Raw genomic sequence first — 22,858 nt, 5'->3', positions numbered from 1 at the left:
GTATTTTATTCCCCTGGGGTTTTATTTATAAAACAATGCGTAGGATAAAAATGTACGGACAGAGAAAAGCTTAAAAAGGTGTACGCCAAAAAATATTCAACAATTTCCACAATCAATTTCCCTCCTCCAAAATGTTCGTAAGCATGGGTCAAAGTTTCTCCTATCAAGTCTGTTTTTATGAATTGCAACTTTTGTGTGGGATGTGGCGTACAACTCTTTGAGGCCTCGTTTTGTGTGTACATGTTTATAAATGAGACCCTAGGTCTGCAGATGATTCGGCTCCAAGTAAAAACCTCCTGAACAATGAACACTGAAGGAATTCTAGAAGTTTCAGCTGGTTGCACAAAACACATAAAGTTAAGACTTTCCATGAAGTCCTAGTTAAGTCCTGTGCAAGTCCCTCAGCTAAGAAGAAAGTAAGCCTTAAGTGTCATACTTGAGGGGAGAACTTAAGGTGTTTTGTGCAACCGGTCCCTGTCCGCTACATGCCACTAAATCTCCCTTAATCTGACACACTGTTCCCTTAAACTGATATTAATTTATTTTAGGGAGCTAAAACAATTCAGGCAGCGTTTGCTCAGTGCTGTTTCATCTTACGTAAGTGATGTGTGGGTTTCTACCCAGAAGTTTTTGTAAACTACACAGTGATTTGGTCGATAATGCAGGTTCACAAAATAAGGACATACTGCACCTACAGTGCCACAGACGGAGCCAGTATTGTCAGTTTTTTCTTCAGTGGATGATTTTCCATTAATAGCCCTCCGATTTGAAGGACATCTTAAAAAGAGACCCAACTCAGTGGATCCAAACTATGTAGTCCCAGTACATAACTATAAACACTACACACAGGCAGGTTCCCCTTCACTTGCTCAGCCAAAACATTAAAAACTTCAGAGGAACTGACGGTGCCTTCCCTGCGTTTCCCTACGAGACAATATTTTTGGCAGAGGAGCCGTATTCAAGCCTTCACATCTTCTTCACTCCATCAGTCCACTTTTAAATTTACCCCTAGAGCTGTTTCTCCTCCATTTTAGAAAAAAAAAAACTGAAAAGAAAAATGACGGCTTGATGTAGCTGCATGCCTCGTCTAGCAGAGTGGCTAGTACCCCACTGACCCCACACCTCTGTAATGGATTCAGCACAGCAATATGAAGCTTTAGACTTGGAGGCACTAACCCTGAAAGTCAGCATTTCTGGGTCAGTGGCCATGCGCCCGCAGTCCTCAGAGGACTATCCAATGATGATGCACTGTGTAATGGATGGTAATGACTCACTACTGTAATGCTACACATTCGCATGCATGCACGTACACACAGTCCTCAGATCCTACAATTCTAAAGACAAGACTACATTTGTTTTCTTTGTGTTTGTGAGCCAATCCAGCCTGGACTCATGAATCATTCAGCAGTCTACACATCCTTAAACGCAGCACTTTTACAATATTTCCTCTGAACCAGGCACATATACATACGCAGAAACATTTATGGTTTAAGTGCAGCCCGATTGTAATACCATATTAAAATGTCCACTGCCAGTACTTTAATGAAAAATATCTAATAATATGTCACAAGTCTCTTCAAAATTGGACCATTTTTATCAGTAACCTTCAGTATCCCATTATGCTGGAAATAATTCAAACGTGTATCAGCCAATACTTATGCCTTTCAGTTGCCATTTGCCACAAAAAGATTACATATAAGCCTTTGTGTTGATGATTAAAGAACTGTTCTTCAAACTTTATTACCTTTTGGATTCCCCCCTGAGCGCAGCCCGACAGCTACAAATGACTTTGGGCAAACTCACTGTAAATGGAAAAAAGATCTTCTGTGGGAAAGATTTGATTCTTTGGCTTCTTTGAAAAGCCATAATGGTAAATGTTGCCCTGTCCTTGACTGTCACTGCTCGACTCATCTGTCAGGGAAAACTTTAACATCCTTTCAGCTGCCCCTGTCGAGTGGTAGAAGTGACAGACATGTTCATCATCAGAATCACCTCTTTGCTGGCAGAGATCGAGATGAAAATGAGATGAAATCGGCAAACATGCCAAGTGTCCCAGAACTCACTGAGGTACCAAATAAGTCTTTAAAACTCCCCTAAAAACATCAATCAGCCTCGTCACCCATTTCTGAAATTTCAAACACTTTTTTCTCCGGAGATTGTGGATGCTGTTTGTGGGTTTGCTGACCTTGGGTGTTCCCGTTTGCAGTTTTTCATTTTGAGACACCAGTAAAAGACACCTAATAAAAGTTCACGGCTCAAAGTCCAACACTTAGGCCAGTTTCACACAGACCGCATGCAAATTATCCAATACAAGTTTCTGTTCTTGCTGCTGATGAGTTTATCAATAATAAAAGACTCCTTAGAGGGAGCTCTGTTGATCCTCATATGGGGTTATATTGGCTCATTTACTGACAAAAAAAGCTTATTTGTGTGTGTTGTTCAGCTCGGGGATTAAACTCCAGCAATGATCTGCTCATTAAGGGCTTTGATGGTTCCAGGGGGTCTCCTCTTATAACTGTCAAGATTAAATCTTTCTTCTGTCTAAAGGACAGATGTGATCTTTTTTTAATGTGGTTTTGAATGAACTTATGCTCATCTGATTCCACATACCTTCTGGATCCTGCTCTTTTCTGTTTTCCATGAAACAGACCAGAGGCATTATGCGACAAAGCATTTAGCACCTAAATCAAACGAATGTATCAACAGAACGCAGCTACCATTGTGAAGGTTCACGAGACCCTAGTGCTCTCTGGGATAAAGACACAAGGGATTCATTGAGCACATAAAACAAATATTACACACAAGGTTAGGGAGGGCTTTGATAAGATTTCACTGATACCAGTGCCATTATTGATTTGGCTTTTCAGTCCGTTTCTTTATTGACTCCCTTACTTATTCCTGATCAATTTTCTGTGTGGGGAAGAAGGTAGGCTTTCACAGGTTTTCAGTATCAATACAACTATTTCATTATCTCTGTATCTGAACACAGTGTAGAAACACATAGCCTTTTCCCACCAAAACTAGCACGTGTACTCAGGTTTTTTGAACATGGGTAAACCTAAAAGAACTAAAATAGGCCATAGACTCCTTTCAAATTGCTAGTAGACCAGACCTGTGTACACGGCTTGTTTTTTTTTTTGGTGTGTCATGTATGATGTCACAGACAGGCCAGAAAACAGGCTAGTAAACTGTAGGAAGTAGCATGAAGGCCGATGAAAGTTACAGTGGTTAAGTTTTTTTTACTTATAATGCAATGCAAACTCATTTGAAATGATGTTTTAGCACCTTTTGGACGGAGGTGGACGGTATTTTGTGGTGGTGGGCCATCGCAGGTCGCCAGTTAAGGGTCTAAAAGAAGCACGTCCACCCAGTTGATGTTTTTCCATCAATGCCGATCAGAGCCAGAGGCGATAAATACTACGGGTGAGGGCAAAAAATTGATATGGCATAGTATCGCAATATTTTTGTGTGGCAATATTATACCATTACTCAGACACAGAGTATCGATTTTGTTATCATAGAAATTATTAATATTACAAATACAAATATACGTTTTGGTAGCCTGCTAGAATAATATCCTGTGGTGATTTCCACTCCTGATAAATTCCCCTGACTACCGCAGAGTCATTTGACCAGATGTGAATGCCGCTTGCAGCCTTTCCCATTACATTAAAAACCCAAATGTTAGCAGGTGTTGGCAGGTTTTTTTGTGCAGTGGAAAAGGGTGTGAATCAGGTGTGTAAAAGCTCCATTGTGTAACTATTTTCTTAGCCAAAGAAAAAATGTGCTAAGCCTGCCTGAGTAGTGCTAATATTATTATAATGGAGAATATTTGCCCTTGGTAATGGACTTGTTGCTTGGTTGGGAAGCAGAGGCATTCGCGCATAGACTGTCAAATACATGGCATTCCTTGAATCTAAACCCGTGTTGCTTAGAGAGTCTTTGCACACTGTCTTTATTTTTAAAATCTGTCATCTGGAAAAAGAAAAAGCCTGAGTCCGATGTATATTATTGTTCTTTTCATTGTGAAAATTTGCAATACGAGACAAAATGAAAGGACAAATTTCCTCCCGTGCTTCTTTCCACTGGAGATACCTATCTGGCTGTCAGCACTCTCTCCCTGTGTCCTGCATTTGGCACTGCGGCTACATAAAGGGGCTGAGCTGTCCTCCCTCTGTCTCTTCACACATTCGCTCTCTCTGTGCAGTCCACATCCTCCTCCTCCTCCTTCTCCTCATCATCATCCATCTGAATATTACTGACCTGACCTGATGAAAGTAGGCTATCTGAGTTATGAAAGGATACTGTGCGACCCGTTCCCCTCCCACCACATTTTCTTGACTGCCTCTTGGTCAAACCGCTCTCTAAAGGCTTTTGTCAGATGCAAAGAAATAAAGAAAATCTAACCTGTTCTGAAAACTTTAATGACGGAGTTAATGTGTAAATGTGATTGACACGATGTGAGGGTCATATTTATTTCTAGACGTACAACAATTTCCAAAAAAAAAAAACAGACTGTGTGCAAAGGACTTTACTCAAAATTATCATTTTAACAACACTATTAGCAGCAAAGTTGTAGTTTTTCTTCTTAAAATTATACTATGCTTTGGAACAACTTGCTGCCGGTTTCTAGTAGCATAGAAACATTAGTTTGACTCCACTGTTTTGAATGTGCAACAATCAGAAAAACATGCCAGCATTGATAAAACATATATTGTAATCTTGGAGGCGTATGATTCCAGTTTGGATCCACTGCTCAATTTAACCTCTTAATTCGATTTCAATCCCAACACAAGGTTTAGTACTCGATCAATGTGTATGATTATGCAGGGTACAAATTTAGCTCCACCCACTAGCAAAATGTTGGAACAGTATGCAAGTGTCTGACAGAACCCAAGCCAAAAAAAAAAATGTGTGTATGTGGGTGTGTAAGGAGTCATAATACAGGTTTTAAAAAGTCGGGACAACAGTGATGATCGACAAAATAATAAGAGGCGTCTGAATCCTTTGAGCTATAGATCGGTGTTATTGATAGTGCTGGGGAGACGAGGTGGGGACTAAGAAATGCTTTGTGTGCACAGAACAAAAAGGGTTGCGGTGATTCAAAAGTTATGTCTTCCTGCAGGGGCAGCAGCTAATGGACCTGGAGCACAAGTTAACTATAGCAAAGGAAGAACTGGAGAAGACCGCACTGGATAAGGTAAGTAACAGAAGAAAAAAAAAATGAGTGATGATTTTGATTGATTTTCCTGCTTATAACATGTATTTTTTTGTAGGTTTGATAACTTTTAACTACTGGTCTCTCTCTCATCTGAATAATTTAAACCCTGCAATGTCAAACACTGAGTAGAAAAATAGCATCTAAATTATCTAATGAATCGTTGTGTGTAGTGATGTTTAACTGCATAAATCAGTTTCAGAGAGTGGAGTTTGAGGATGGAGGTTGAAAGTAAAGGTAAAATAACTCCAAAAATAAGGGACAGTTCACCCAGTAATCAAAAGTACATGTTTTTCCTCTTACCTGTAGTGCTCTTTATCTGTATAGATTGGTATGGTGTGAGCTGCAGAGTGTTGGAGGATCGGCCTTAGAGATGTCTGCCTTCTCTTGAATTTAATGGAACTAGATGGCACCTGGCTTGTGGTGCTCAAAGCTCACAAAAAAAAAAAAAAGTCATTGGTATATACACTGATCAGCCAAAACATTCAAACCACTGACAGGTGCACTTTGATTATTTTGTTCCAGTGCATTATCTGCTGGGAAACCTTCGGTTCTGGCATTCATGTGGATACCACCTGACATGTTCCACCCACTCAAACACCGTTGCAGACCAAGTACCCCCCCCGTCATGGCAACAGTACTCCCCAATGGCAGTGGCCCCCCCAGCAGGATAATGCACCATGCCACACTGCAAACATGGCTCAGGAATGGAGCAAGGAATGTGACAAAGACCTCAAAGTGTCAACCTGGCCTCCAAATTCCCCAGATCCCAATCTGAATGAGCATCTGTGGCACGTGCCATTAACCCACCTCACAACCCACTGGACTAAATGGATCTGCCGCCAACGCACTGGTGCCAGACACCCCAGGACACTCCCAGAGATCCTGTGTCCATGCCTCGACAGGTCAGAGCCAAGTCCGATCCAAGGAGGCCCCACCTTGGATTAGGGGTACATCTGGGGTACCGGCACATCACAAGAATCCTTGAGCAGATTGGGACCTGGGAAATTTAGAAGCCAGGTCGACACCTTGAGCTTTTCGTCACGCTCCACGGATCATTTCTAAATAGTATTTACAGTGTGGCTTTTTTCTGCTGGGGGGCCACTGCCATTGGGGAGTACTGTTGCCATGAGGGGAGGTACTTGGTCTGCAATGGTGTTTGAGTGGGTGGAACATGTCAGGTGGTATCCACATGAATGATTTTTGGGTTGCTGTGGAAAAATAAAGACAGGTCCTAACAATGACTTCTCAGACCACACCCATACTGAAAATCTTACTGTATGAAAGTTTATTGTTAACTGTAATATATCTTTATTACATGTCTTTGTATCAAGTACATGTAGGCCAATCAGCCAATATATAGATATCTGACATTATTTACTCCCTAATATTGGGATTGGCATCAACCCCAAAAATCCAGTATCTGTTGAGGTCTAGAAGAAACTATTTACTTCATACCAACCTTCACACACAAACAATATCACAGCGCAGAAGAAAGCATGCATCTGCTCTACAGCTGAGGCAATTAATCAACATTATCAATTACAGAAATACGTCCATTTGCAAAACGTATGTTGGCAAGTCGCAACCGGTCAAAGCATGTATTTCTCTGGAGAACAAGCTGCAACTCAAATGGCTTATCACAGGAGTACCACTGCTCCTGTGAAGTGAAAGCATCCCGGAGTGCTTCGTCAGCATAGTAGCAAGAAAGCACCGTACCGTTTACTTGTCCCCACACAAGCGTGATATGTTGAACACTGCACACCTGTGAGCCGTTGTGAGCAGTTCAGCATGGCCGTCACACGCTGCTCACACAGGCAGAGTGGATTATCAATAGGCAGAATTTGTTCCTGTAGATTTCACTTAAACTCTCTGCTAACGTTACACCATGCATCACCTAAGGTAGTGATTCAGTAGATGATTAATTCACTAAGCGAAAAAACAATTGTTAGATTAACTGAGAAAAAGTAACCAGTCGGTGCAGCCCTAATCTACCCATGGACAAGAGGCTCCTGCTTGTGACAGCATGAGATCTAAACATTAACATTGTCCTTCCTCAACTGAGATGTTACATTAGCTAGCTCAGTGGTGCTAGGTAAGTTAGCAGTAGATGCACACTTCCTTCTGCACAGTGATGCAGCTGGTGGGTGTGGTTCAGTATAAATAAAATAGTTCCTACATGAAACTGCTCACAACAAGGTCTGTGGATTATCTTGATAAACTGGGTCGTGATTTCTGGAAAGAGACACTGCTGTTGAGGTATTTAAATGTATTTTGGGGGGTTGTTTTGAGCACCACAAGCAGAGTGCCATGTAGTTCCATTATACTGGAGAGAAGGCAGACATCTCTACAGCCAACATCTCCAACTCTCTGAGACTCACACCAAAACAACCGAGGCTGATAAATGACAGTACAGGTGAGAGGAGAAAAATGTATGTTTGATTTGAGGGTGAACTGTCCCTTTAAAATTGATATATTCTCAAAATGTTCAGCTTCAGCAGACTGAAAGGGTGCAGCAGCTTTAATATGAGTTATAATGTTATTTTTATACGTGGTTATTGACACCGTGTCACTGGGGGCGAGTTAGATGAGTTAAAAATGCATGGGAAGAAAAGTGCTGATTAGGAAAACAGGTCATTCTGGTGCTCAGCGTGGGAGAACTGACATCAGCGGCTGTTGTAAAATAATTAAACCTATCATTCTGACCATTATTATTATTGATTAAAAGTAAATGATCTTTTGGGCATTCCTTCTTTTTTATGACTCTGGTGAGTTCCGCTTCATGTCTCGCCTAACGATGCCTCCTAGCCATACTAAAGTCACTTTAAAGCATGGCCAATGGCTTTAATGCTTAAGTAAATTTCTCATGTGGATGGATGGATGGGAGGAGGGACGGAGGGACTCAGAAATCTGCTTGTGTGTGTAATTTTGTTTGGGGACAGGAGTCTCAGCTGAAGGCGCTGAAGGACACAGTTCACATCTGCTTCTCAGCTGTCCTGCACAACCAGCCCAGCAGCAGTCACAGATTTCCCGCCTCCCCCACCCACTTGTTCAGATACTCATCACTCATCAACAGCTCCAGAGTCACCTTTCAGCAGCCACATGCCAAGGTAATTCAGTATTCTACTCACTTCCATCTGATTGAATGTTTATCCAAAAGAAGCCCTGGGTTTATTTGTAAAAATCCAACCTTTTTGTGTTTAATGAGTCGGTGGAGTGATGTGCTCAGTCTGCCATATATCTGCTGTAGATGAGGTCCCGCCGTCCTTGAACTAACAGTGTGTCTCACTGTAATATGTCAACACGTGCTGTGCAGAGATGTCACAAAGATAAACAGTCATATCAAACATTTATTCACTGTGTTTGGACTAGTGTTAATTTAGTTGTAAAAGTTTCATAGTAATAGACTTTTTAAATAGAAATAGTTAAATAATCACTTCTTGTGGTTACAAGGTCTTGCATCTCTACTTTTTTAAATTTTAAAACAGCTCAGAAAAAAACACTGAAAGAACATTTGTTCATCAAAAGTTCAAAAAAGCTCTCTTTGTTTTCCATCTTGTGTAATTTCACACATTTTTAAGGAATTAATTAGCTTTAGTTAAAATAAATAAATAAATCAAGGTGGCACTTTTTAACAATTTAATTCTTTGTTTTTCTAATCAGAAACCCATCGGGCAGATGGGAGATGGCAGGTCTATTTGTCATTTTACCATGGCGTGCATTTCTGGTGACAAAATTATGACTTCTGATTATTTAATTTAGAAAATTACATTTTCCTTATCACAAAAAAATACACACCTGACATTACCGCATATGCAAAATATATATTTGGGGGGGATGAATATACTTAATTAGTCTAGAAGATTTAGTAAACAAAAACTGCCGTAGTAATTTTTACCCAGGAGTTTGGGTTTTTGCAATTTTATCCCACATTGTCAACTTGTGTTACTCTCAGGACGACACTAACTGGCATTTAAAACACCTGAGTGTCAAATTAAATTTCAGACTCTACTGCTACAATTTTAACATGTTATCTTACTAAGTAATAATGTTAGCAGTGAACATTTAGTGCAGCTGTAATCAAAAACCAAAGCAACACATTTTCTGCCGTGGATACATGTCAGTGTAGTCATGGTTGATTGGATTGGTGCACCGTGCAAGACGCACCACTAGGGGTGTACCATATCATATCATTCACAATAATACAAGTATAATTTTCATATAATATAAAAAATTCATATCCTAATACTCACAATATTTGGACTTGTTGACATATGGACGTCAACAACAAGCATGGCTGAAAGGGAATTTATTACCGACACCGCAGTGGTTCCAAAAAGAGGAGCAGCTTCAGTAGTGTGGAATAAACTGTGGCGTCCTGAATGTTTTATGAACAGCCCCGGACTTCTCAGACTCTTTTAGTGACTTACCGCTCAGGGGGAACTCATTCAGCGGCTCCTCTGGCAGCAGCACAGCGTCTCTCCCTCTCCTCTCTCGCTGTGCGCACACGGGAGTCAGTGTGGCCAAGTGATTTAATCATAAACCTTTGGTAATGTAAACCTACGTGACGCTCACAGCTCAGCAAAAAACTCCATATGTGTGAATGTGTGATAGTTGTGGAATCATAACAGCCTGTCACAGGTTACAGCGTGATGATTAGAGGAGAAATGGCAGAGCATAAAGGTCCAGGTGGAAAAACACAACTCAATCATTTAGGATTTTACTAAAAGAAGGAAATCACCTGTTGATTTATATATATAGGTCCCAGGGGACATTTTTTTGTATTTGAAAGCTGTTTAAATGTGTAATTTGTGAAAGATTTTATTTGGGTGAACTATTAATATCGTAACAGAATCTGAATCTCACTCTGAGTTACTGTTGTTGTTCACAAACTAAAGAAATGAGAGATCATTTTAGTTTAGTTTCTACTGAATATTTGAAGTAAACTGTAAAACTATATCACTGATTTTGTTGCAATTCTATGTTCTTAAATTAGTCATAATTTATTTATTTTTTTATAATTTTTCATAATGTCAAGAATACCGTTATCACAAAAATACCCAGAAATATCATGACATTATTTTATGGCCATATTGCCCACCCCTATGCACACCACCCTTGCCTTGTCTGATCAGGGCCTGACGTGGCTCAAAAACATTTTTGTTGTTCTATGCTGGAGTAGAGTTCACAGAATAAATGTTTATCTAACAAATCTGCCACATTTGAATCCATGCCATAATAGTTCAGGCTGCTCTTATACCAAATCAGATCCTCCACAATACCAAGTAAATGTGGTCTATAATACTCAGTGATATTAGATTTCTTTAGGTAATAGCATAGAAGGATAAACTATACAGGTGTAGATTATTATCTGAATGACATACAGTTGAACTCATTTTAAAAGAGTAGCCCCCCCCCCCCACCCTGTCCACTCTGACTCTGGCCTGTGGTGCTGACTTTCTCTCACAGTACCTGGTCAATGTGATTGTCAGTGACCTCAGATTAAACACAGCAGCTTCAGTGTCTTAGGATGAAAATGAGATACATTTGTTTTGTAAAGTAGAAATGGAAAGCAAGCTGGATTTGGGATTTGCCTCTGTAATGGTGGAGTATAATTTTCCCTGTGACTTTCCAGATAAGATAAAGCAGGCAGACGCTGTTTTCCACTCCTCTCTGTGTAAACACTCTCAAATTGAAATTCATTTCACACTGTAACTCCCAGCTTGGTGACATCATGGAAGGTAGCCCGGTGCCAAAATATTCACCTCACCACACATCAGAGCGCACATAATGCACTGTCTGCGATATGAATTTAAGTGTTAGCCGATTATTACCTCCTTTTCAAGTGGCTATTTGTCAATCTGATGCCCTGAGTATCACTCTCCAGAGACAAGTAGCCCGGGAAATAATTACTACCAAATCTAACAGTTGGGCAAACACGATTCTAGAGGTTGTTCAGAATAATAACATGTCTAAATCAAGCAGCAGTCTGAGTAATTTATATCGCTCTTTATATTCCATGCTGCTGTAGCTTTGGAGGTAGAGCCCAATTACTTCAGGGCATTATGGGAGTTTTGGTATGTTGGAGTTAAAATGCGTTCTCTATGAAATTATTAACTCAATGTGACACAGGCTTTGTTTGGAGCCTCTCAAAGTCAAGGTCACAGTAGACTCAACTAAGGGCTCAGGATTTAATCCCTATTAGGAGTAATAAAAAAAAGAAAAGGTGACTGGCAAGAGGATTCATTGTAAAAATAGGATTATGCCCTCAATGGAGATATTGCTTCTTGTTTTGCCACTGAAACACTTTAACATTTTAGGACTCATGTTCAAGGCCATGGTTTAGAAAGTAGTGAGGTCCAGATTTTTTGCTTTTAATGGAACCTTTTTACTGCATTTTTGAATGAGCAAAGTCATACCCAAATAACACTTTAAATCAACTAAAGCTGTAGGAGGTCAGATTTCCTTTGAACACTTCTCATTCAAAGAAAAACATGTCTACCCTCTCCCTGGACATAATGCAATCGGTGGACTTGTATGTTTCGCACTACTGACCAAACTCCTTTCTTGTCACGTTTGTCCGGAGGTAGCATGACATTAGGATGTGAACAGTGGTGGAAGTATTCAGAAAGGAAAGGATCCTTTCCTTAGTAAAAGTACTCAAACTGCACTGTGACAATACTCCTCTACAAGTAAAGGGATGTTACTGTCAACTCATTTCCCTGTCAACGAAAATTTTAATCAAGATTAGACAACTAGTCTAAAAAATGGAAAACTTCTTTCAGGATCTTTTTTGATTAATGACAATGCTGCATTCATGTGTATGTTACATTTTACTGCTGTAGCTGTTTCAGGTTGCGCTCATTTGAACTCCTTTAGATACCATTGGGTATTTTAATTTACAGCATTGCATCATATTCTGTGAGATTATCATATGTTTGTTGTTTATTGTGGTGACACACTGGAGGAAGTGGATCAGTGTGGATAAATGAAAAATGAAAACAATAAGCAGTTTATTTCAGGTGGTGACACGTTACGTGACATTGTAAATGTAATAATATTACCCGAAATCCTGTTGGTAACGAGTTATATTACTTAGTTACTGCTAAAATGTCATATATTGTGAGGATGCATTTTCCAGCTGACCCAAGAGGGTTTGTAAGAGTTCAGTTATCTTACGAAATAGAAGAATTTTCTCAACACAAAAAGACAACATTCAAAATCAGCTCATCTAGAGTGACATGGTTTTTCACTGAAGCTCTCAGATAAATGTAGTGAAGTGAAAATATAAAGTTGCATAAAATGGAGATACTTAAGTAAAGGTGCTGAGTTACTTTCCACCACTGGATATGAGTATTTATGATCATAGAGTCACATGATAAATATTACTGCCTAGGGCCCACATACTGTAAATGTATTTTACGTTATGGAAACAGTCCCCCTTTCCTCCAAAATAAACACAGAAAGATGGATTAACGCTGTGTCTTACTACCCATGAATTGATATTATACATAAAGGTACTTAATAGTGTAGTTGACATAATAATATCAGTGCAAATTATGTGTTAATACTGACTAAAAATTGCAGCAGAAATACATGAACAAACTGTTCAGTTCTCAGCTGCTTCAACCGTAGGGTGAACTTTAATTTTGAAATAAAGTGAATGCTTTATTAGCCGGCTGATGTTAATGGGCTAAGACACTGTTTAGGGGCTGCAGTGGTCGACTTAATAACTGTCAACTGACTGTGGCATTAATGTGAAATATAATGTTAGTTGCTCTAATGAGGGCAACCTAATGACCACACAATAAACATGATTCTGTCGGCATCACAAACACAACGCGCACAATGTGTGCGGTGTTTTGGTTTAAACAAGTGATCATGTTAACTTCTCAGCCAACTGCGCCGTGGTTGCTCGCAGTGACAACGGCTGTTTAAATCAGAAACAGAACGACCTCATAAAAGCCTTCAACTATACTTTCATCAGTTTAACATACTTACTTATCTGCATTTATTATCTACAGCAGCCACTTACTACAAGCAACCATGGATGCATTCACATGAAAGTAGAACTAGACAAGCACACTGCTTCTTCCTCCTCTGTTTCAGACATGAAGTGTTCATTTAAATTGCTTATTAATAGACTGTTGTACACGTTCACCAGTATCTATTATGCCTGGTTCACACTACACGACATTTCTGTCCGTTCTGACAGTCGCTATGTCACATTAGGTGAATAAAATCATGCCGTGACTTGGCCGACAGACATGACACACTACACGATGGTCCACACTGATCATCCCAGGTTGCCTTTCATGATGTGTGTGATGTCATCAGGTTATTCTTGTCCTGTTGTTATTATCATTACTTTTATTTCAGTCACTGTGTCTGTTCATGTGCCAGTCGAAATGTTGTTGTAGTAATGTAGAAAGTGTCACCTGATGTCAGGAGCTCCATCCAAGTAACTGAATCCTCCAAAACAAGTTCCTGCAAATGTTTCACAATAAAAGCCTTTTTAGAAAATGAAGGGATTCTCTCAGCTAAAAGCCTTTTTAGAAAATGAAGGGATTCTCTCAGCCAAGGTTATAAGGGGCTTTTAATTTGAAACAGATACAGGAAGTGTTGAGTTTGAATGATGGTGCGATGCATTAACTTTATCAAAAATAAATAAAATAAAATACAGAGGGAATAATACATAACGTCCCGTTTATAATGTAGTCTGTTTCAAATGAAGCTGGTAGCCTCTGCAGTTGTGGTACGTAAAAGCCCCGCCACAATTTTTTTTTTTTTTTGACTTTATGTCCGTCTCCATTATGAAGAAGCAACATTGTTTGCCAGCTTGATGCTAACGGCAGTACTCAGCGGGTTAATGAAGTGCCTCTGCTGTTTCACCCTGGCATTTTTTCCCTTTTTACTCTGTGTGGTGACGTCCCCAGAGGAAATATCAAAAAGGCTGGGCTATTGTTGTCATACAGTTTCCACAGCAGCAGACCGCTCTGTGTTTCTATTGGTCAAAGTGACGGCTGTGACAGGAGCAGTAGTGAACGACAAAAACAAAATCAACCATGCTAGACTTTCTGTCGAAACGTTGGAACGTCGCAAGGCGTCCCAGGCGTGGCGTCAGTTGTTGTCTACTATGACTCACCGACACTGTACGTCGCTGCACCGGGCTATAATCTGGCTGATATCGTGCAGTGTAAACCAGGCGATAGTCATGCTGTTTTGTTGGTTTTTACACATATTACATGGAACACACATAGTGGTAGCCCGATTCATCAGTAAGTGCTGTTGTCTGTAATGCTGGACACCAAGTGCTGGTTTGTCTGGAATCATGTGACCACATGGCGGCGAGATCAAGGAGTGCTGCAACTCTGTCTTTCAGTGGTGCTATGTCAGGTAAAAAAAAAATGATCAGGGTCAGAGCCAATCAGAGGCTGAAAAGTGGGTCTTCACAGAAGGCATACTGGGTATGCTCGACTGACAAGGGCATTAAGCCTTTCCCACACAGGCACCTGTCATATTGACAGCTGTCAGTTTCAAGCTGTTTCACGCTATTCAGATGCAGAGAGGTGGTTGTTTTTTTAGGAAATTATTACCATGGTGACCTCATAGCTGGCTACAGCCAAGCTGGTGTCAAGTGTCATGATTTTATTCTTTCAGTACCTTTTTGTTCTTCAAATACCACCACATCTTACTCAAAACAGCATTTCTACAAGTATTTCTGTGACTCTATAGACCTATAAAAATAGAACTGAAACGCAGCAGAGTATACACATCACTTTTATTTCTTGAAAATGTACTTCATAGCACCTGCAGTTATTTTTCCCTCTACCAAGCAGTAATGTCAACCTAAATCAGAGACCGGGTTAGTTCTGATTTCTGAAAAGCAGTCGCTGCAGTCACTTTGAAATCATCAAGTCGGCCACAGCGCCACGGTGCCTTGTCTGCCATGATCCTGGTGAGCAATTCTGTCTTAAAGAGGCTTTTCTCTCCTCAAAGCACTCACAATTTATTCTGCATCTCTTTCGTGGGTGCCTAAGTGACTTGACATGCCTTTAGAGAATTTTTTTTGTTGTCTTTGTTTCTTATCGTGCGTCAGTAGCACCAGCCCCACCAGTGTCACCACTGTCCCTCTGCTATGGTATCATACAACACAGCACTGTGTAATTGACACTTTCAGTCCACATTTAAACTCTTTTCAGCGTTCGCAGCAACACTGGATGATCCCATCATAACAAAAGTGTATCTCTCGTCATCTTTCTTTCATTACTGTGAGCCAAATAAACGTAAGCACATGGGCTAAATAAGCATCTCACTAAAGAAAAGACAACTAAAGGAAACTGAAGGAAGGTGTGGGTTGATTTTTCTTATGCTAATGAAGTTTATACTTCCCACTTCATTAGCATACAAATAGCAGCACTCTACTTGTGAGCAGTTGCTAGCTCCATTATCTCCAGTAGCCTCTGTACACTTTGACAGGCTGTCTGATAAATCTGAGCACGCCCTCACTGTAAAGATTACTGGGGTGCTCCATCTGTCCACTCTGCCTGTGCATGTGGAGGTGGGTCAAATCTCATTTAAATCACTGCCAAATTTATCTCAAATTAAGTAGTAAAAAACAACACACAATAGCACTTACTGTGCATGAAAGAGCCAAACAGCCCGCAGCTGAGATGTTAGGTAACAATCCACTGACAGAGAGGCAAATGTCAAGAACTTGGCTCTTTGATGACCACGTGGTGTTCCTCATTATGCTCATTAACAGCATGAAAGCACTCAGTACTGTTATTATAACATCCTTTATCCTAGTTATTGTTGTGTAGTTTTGAACCTGACATATTAGTACAACTGAACTGTAGCTGAATGCATTCAGTCAGACATGCTAATATTTCTGAAAATGCATGGCTAATCATATGCTAATTATTGTTGGTGATCAAAAGGCAATTATTTTTGCACACAGCAGGGTACGATGGCACTACCAACAATAAAAAAATAACGCTCTAAAGCTTTTGACATATGGAGGCAGCATTTATCCACTAACTGGATGATAAAACATACATTTGAGTTTCATGAGGACACTTAGACTAAAACCCGCTTTGTGTTGTTGAAATCCGAAGTGGGTAAGTGCAGGGATGTTTGTTCAAGCACTCACTGACACCACTTTGAGCTTGACGCTTGTAGTTTGAGTTAACATAATGGGCCTTAAGCTCTGGTAGAAGCCACGGATAAGACTCTCCCAGACCTAGCCCCTTAGAAACACACACACACACACGCACACACACACACACACACACACACACACACACACATACACACAAAGCTGTTTTTGCTGGTAAAAGATTCATTAGTGTGAGGATGCAGAGATCAGCAAGATTGGAGTGGAAGTTGCTTCATATTTAACAGTCTCGGGGAGAGAGCCAAGTCTTGTGGTCCGATAGCATGCAATTTTCATCAAAGTAATGGGAGATGATGTCTTAGATGCTCGGAGCACTGTGCCGGAGGAGAAATCAGGCATTTCATTGCCCTGCTCTCAGCACTTACTATTTACTTTTATGATTGTTTCCTTGTCTATATAAATCGACGGGATATTCATCTCTGCCATGCGAGGAGGCGATAGTAGGTGGTTGACAGTGGAAAAAAAAATAAAAGGAGCTTAAAGATATTTATCAGCTGGATTTGGATGGTTGAATTACATTAGCATCATGCAACAAATATGAGAGTGCTTACTAAGAAGTTCAGTAAAGTAATCCTCTCTAATATATGTTTTTCATTTTTCTTAGATATTAAACTCTCACAGTCTTGCAGTTAAAGGTGCAGTGCAGAGTTCAGATAAGAAACATCTTTGTATTTTAAGAACCTATTATCTTATTTCACATTTATTTCTTTTTGTGAGTTCAGTGTTGTTGCTGGGTATGCATCCTGCATCCCTGACGCATTCAAATCTGAAAGGACACAGTAAACTCACTATCAATGTGTCTGGGGGTCGCACTACTGTTAGTATTTTCCCTGATAATGCGACATTGTGAGCAACAAATCCGTGTACAGTGGTGTCGCGTGACTTTCTGTGAGTATGTCTTGTGTTACAGAAACCACTGAGTGTGAAACTTGTGTTTTGGCTGTTATTATACTGTCGGTGATGTGTCAGTGTTTTTGCTCCACTACTCTGCACAGCTCTGACACCTGGCCGCCCTCCCACTCACCCTTATCCCCGGCTCTCTGATGCTCTGTGCACGGCCGATGCCTGGCGTAAAGGCGGCGGTGTCTGAGGCACGGCAAGGAGGTCTATGGGGACCGCCTGTAGACAATAACTGTATATTTTTAGGCGAGAGAGCTGCCAAGCTATAGACTACTGACCAAAAACGGGTGTGTTTTAGCAAGTCATCACTTTGTTTCCATCAGTGTTTTAGACTCGAAACGTGGGTGTTTTGTAGCGACCCTCATCTTTCATCTGCACACACTGTGATGCCACACAGCTGGTTCAATATCAGCAAAGTTTCCCTTTATATTCATTGTCTTGTGTGGCGATCAGCAGTGATGTGGTGGTTCACTTTTACACTGTGATCTGTAGCCTATAGTTCAGCTTTAGCTTCTAACTATTTAAATTAAATTAAAAACCTTTCAACATCACTGCAAGTCTACAATTACACAGAACGTTCCCTGACAGTAGATATTTTCAGGTTAACCACTTAATCAGGTTTCTACCTAAGTATCACTGGTGTTATGTTGCGCCCTGATTTCCACAGAAAACACGGACTAAATTGCGGAATTAGCTAAAAATAAATGGAATTAACTGTAATTGCGGAATATCGTGAAATTAGCCAAAATACGGATGTCCTTTAAAAAATTCTGGCCTTGCTTTGGCATTTCAAGGGTTTTATCACAGTGCCTGAGCCGAATGAACAAAGCTAAAAAAAATAATGCTGCTATGTTTTGGTGTCAGTTACAGGTGCTTCTGTTCTCTGCTCTGTGTTGTTGTCTCCCTAAGGACGGGGCTCAGCTCCTCTCCTTGATAAAAAACACTGCAGGGTTGTGTTACATCAAATTCATTAGCATTCATTAAATTTTGCTTATTTCCTTATTCAGTTGTTTCAATTTTATTCATCCACACATAATCAGACAATCTTTCTGATGATAAAATGTGCTTAAATCATAAAACACAGAATTCAGAAAAATTAAAAATAGAAGACGTGACTTCAGAAAAATTAAACCTGACTTCATAGGGCCCTTCTTAGGGAGACAAAGAGCATGTTCAATGCCCTCCCTCCTCCATTGCTGTACTGTAAAATGTTGCTGGTTCTGACGGATGCTGTCAAAAGTCAGGAAATAATGCATGAAGTGTTTGCCCAAAAGCGGCCACTTCCTCAAGTAAAGCTAATTCCACTGAACCTGCCTAAAAAGATGTTGTTTCAGCTGACAAAGTAAGAATGCAGTTTGACAGTGACAGGTTAAGATTGCTTGTGTTCATCTTGCTTTATGCTCTCAAGAGACCACTTTTGACCCAGTTAGGGAAGGTACTATGTACCAGCCTGGTGCAGAACACTGGCTGCACAAGACATACGGAGCTACTTTTGGAGAGATATGTGCCGTGCAAACTCAGTTTATCTTTTACTGTTTGGTGCCTACACAACAATATGTGGGAGACAGCAGGGAAAAAATACAGTATCTGGTCCAAACATAATTTCTTTAGTTTTGTGTTATACTGCTCAGTTATTTCAAAATGATCGTGTCTGGAAACGGACTAAAAAAAGGAGCGATTGTAGGAAAAGTCAAGGATGTAAATTTTCTGCACTGCTTGTAAATGTCGACATATTTCAGATTAGACGTCAATTGACAGGTTGGCCTTTCTTGTGGTGAATTCTGGTCTCAACGCCCACATGAGCCACTGGTCTATAGGTCATCAGTACAGTTAGCTTGTACAGATTGTTCCAAGTATCTAGACTTTTTGATTGGCCTGTTTGTGGAATAATGAGAAGTATGTACCTCACTGAGGGAGAAAACTTGAGCCGACCCTAAATAATGTGAATATTCCCTATGCATGAGGGTCAAGTAGGAGGCACTCACTGTATTCAGGGCCCTGAGCAGAAAAAAATATCCTCCACACTCAGTTATTGACACGATCTTCTCCGAACTACACTGTCAGGGAGCCTGCCGGCAGGGTTATTGTGCACTTCTTTGCAGTTTTGTGGATGCAAAAATCAGAAACATTTCCATCATACACTAATTGTGGCAGTGCTGTTCTCAATAATGACTACTGTCATGACAAACAAGATCTGGAAAAAACAGCCTCAACTACTGTTTATGATGGCAACACAACAACTGGCACAGAGTTGAGGCTCATTTATAATCCTGTTACATATGAAAATAGATATGTCTGTTTCAAATGTTGTAAACGTCACTGCCCTCATATTTCATTTCATTTATTTATTTGTTCCAACCTAGACAAAGTACAACAATGCAACCCTCAATTTACACCCTCCTTGGTCAGAAAGGAGCAGGAAGAAGAAAACTTATTATACCTGCCCCCTACTCTAAGCTAATATAATCAAATAATGGACGATTTGCCTGTTTCCATTACACATGATTTCTGTAACAAGCTACAACATGAATTAAGACAGCACTGAAACAAATTACAGCAACTTTGAGACACAGCTCCGTGAATGTGAGTGATGACAACAACTCAGTGAATATGCATGATGTCATCATCAGTGTTGATGTCACCAGTACTATAACACAATTAATCATAGAAAATAAAATAATGAAAAGGTGGGAAACCTTTTTAAACGCGTAATTTACCCGACAGCTTCATACTGACTTATTATTCTGTCTTTATACATTTTTTTTAAACTGAAAAATATTTAAACAACCCTTCAAATCATTTGGTAAAGAATTCCATAATTTAATGCCGATAACTGAGACACACATCTGTTTCCATGTGTCCTTTATGAAGACAAAGATACAGCCAATTAGGGCTGCCCCCGATTAAGAATTTTCCTAATCGACCAGTAGTCATCATTTAGGGCCATTAGTCGACTAGTCACCTGCATGTTTCTGATATTAATTTGATTATTAAATGATATATTTTGGTGGTTTGAGTTGAAGGTGTGAGAAAGAATAGTATCAGTAACATTGTTAACACTGTGCTACATTACAGAGAAATACAAAACCGTACTAATGAACCTTCATTAATATAGGCCTATATTTTATCTACAAGTGCACGTCACACACTGAGCGAGCCGCCTGTTAATGACGCTGTGGGCTAATGGGCATGTAGCTACTTCCATGTTTCAGATGATACGTCATGTTTGTAGTCGACCAATGAAGATGAGTTTACATATCACCTTGGGTTCGTCCTTCACCTTCTCAAAATGATCCCACACTTTGGATTTCCTGCCCGACATGTTATTAACTAGCCTGTGGAATAACCGCAGGTACCAGCCCTGGAAATTAACCTGACTCCTGTCTGACTGCAGAGCGTGGACACTTCCTGTGTCTGTCCTTTCAAATTAAATTCACACATGGTCCAGTCGTATAGGTTTTGATTTATTTTGACAAGGTGCAGATCCTAATAGAGTGTCCCCTTTTTTTCCTCTTTTTTTCTGTGACTTAGCGACCAATGAATTCTTGCTGACTAATGACCTTTCTGGTCGACTATTAGGAGGCAGCCCTACAGCCAATAGATGGCACTAGAGAGCAGAGTCACAAGTATTATACAACGAACAAGGCGATGGTTGAGGAGGTCATAATATTGCACTTTGAAATGGAGGGAGCATTGTAGTGGTGGTCTGTGCGGCCATTATATACATCCCAACATGTGGACGGAGAATTCTTGTCACTATTTCCTCTACATATTACCATATTGTTATACGTTACCAATTTGTTTCACCATCATTAAAATGTTTCGTCATCTCCCACTGTAGTTTTTTGCATTAGCTAATCTACACTGCCCCCACGATTCCGGTGGCACGGCTTTGTTTGTCCATATCCGTAAGCTTTCAGAAAACATGCACATGGATAAAATGAACGCAAAGTACTGACAGGAGGCTCAGTCTGTCTCCATATCTAATGTTGAGCATAAATGAACCCTCTCCTTGCTGCCGTGAACAAAAAACAATGGATGAATTATGTAATTATCAAGCTATAAACAGCCATAAACAGTTTAACATGAACTTTTCTGATGAATTCATGGTTTGAAATATATTCTGATAAAATATACGTGATTCTATCTTACTGCCAGCAAGTGCACATAAGTGACAAATGCTCTTACCATAGTTCAGAAACATTATGCAGAACAGGTTAGGGATTTGATTTCAGCCACGTTAAGAGTTTATTTCAACAATAAGAAACAAGAATATATACTGTCTACATTATGCACCCACTCAGGGGTCTTAGACTGACTGTAGCTAAGCATCACTCATCAGTATTCGAATATTGTCTAGTATGCGATAGAAAAAGAGTTCACAGAAGCCTGACGTGTAACCCTCATGAAATCTATAGTTTTTATTTACTATTTTTTAGGCCTGTAGCATAGAGCATTTCTTACTGATTCAAAGCACCTCAGCCTCGCCAGAGCCACGCTTCTTCATACGGACATCATTTCAGGTGGTAGTGATATAGATCGCTCTACATACTCCAGAGAGAACCTTTTCATCTCTGGCTGTCCATCTTGTTTTCCTCCCACTGCCTTGACATTGCTTTGGCAGTTTTTGCAGTGGGTCACTTCACTGAAGCATCATTGTCCAGAATATGCAGCTCTCGCAGTTGTAAATTGTAACTCTACCTCCCAGACTTCTGCTTACTGTTCACTGAGAGCTGACCTGGGCATGTTTACAGACATTAAAGGTCCACTGTGTAGGATGTAGGGGGATATAGAGACAGAAATGGAATATAACATGATAAGTATGTTTCCTATAGTGTGTAATCACCTGAAAATAAGAATCCTAGTGTTTTCTGTACCTTAGAGGGAGTCATTTATATCTACTTAGGGAGTGTGTCCTTGTCTACAGAGGTCACCACGTTGCGCTGCCACAGTTCTACTGTAGCCCAAAGCGGACAAACTAAACACTGGCTTTAGATGAGGCCATTTGTGTTTTCATGTTGGCCACTGTACTTAGCAGCCCCTCCATGATGAGAGCGTCAGAAAGAGACAGACTTTTTTTTTTAAATATGAAACTGTTTATTCAGTGTTTCAACCAGTTCAAATCAGTTGGAATCATTGGAAAGTTTAACACCAAATATCATCAAAATCAGCTTCTTCCAACATGGAAAAAATCAGGTGACAAAAAATTTCCAATCTAATTATCCGACTTTGGTGAAATGTCATGTGAAGTTTACATAAAGGAAATACATTTTTAGCCATGCTAGCAGCACAGCGGTGCTGATCTGTCTGTCTCTTGGTCGGTCTGCCTCATTAAACCAGACTGAAATATCTCCACACATACTGGATGGATTGCCATGAAAGTTTGGCGAGACAGTCATGCCCCTCCTGCAGATAAATTGTAATTAAGGGTGTGGGGGGGGGGGGGGGGGGGGGAATTTGATTCTTAGGTGCATTCTGATTATTCGCAGCATGAGATAATCAGCATTAGGGATGGGCGATATCGAATTTTTTGCCAGTGTCCAATATGCTGATAACCGAAACTG

At 40.2% G+C, this 22,858-nt stretch overlaps 1 protein-coding gene across 2 annotated transcripts in view; it reads left to right on the top strand.

Moving 5' to 3' along the window:
• Nucleotides 1-22,858, top strand: part of luzp2 (leucine zipper protein 2) — a 284,343-nt gene that overhangs the window by 240,069 nt on the left and 21,416 nt on the right. For both annotated transcript variants that reach the window (XM_050042392.1, XM_050042401.1), the window contains 2 exons: nucleotides 5,126-5,200; nucleotides 8,161-8,328. In XM_050042392.1, coding sequence (XP_049898349.1) covers nucleotides 5,126-5,200; nucleotides 8,161-8,328 — 243 coding nt within the window. The remainder of the gene's footprint in view (nucleotides 1-5,125; nucleotides 5,201-8,160; nucleotides 8,329-22,858) is intronic.

The sequence above is a fragment of the Epinephelus moara genome, chromosome 1 (genome assembly GCF_006386435.1).
Source record: "Epinephelus moara isolate mb chromosome 1, YSFRI_EMoa_1.0, whole genome shotgun sequence".
Lineage (NCBI taxonomy): Eukaryota > Metazoa > Chordata > Actinopteri > Perciformes > Serranidae > Epinephelus > Epinephelus moara.
This window is presented reverse-complemented; position numbering and strand designations above follow the sequence as displayed.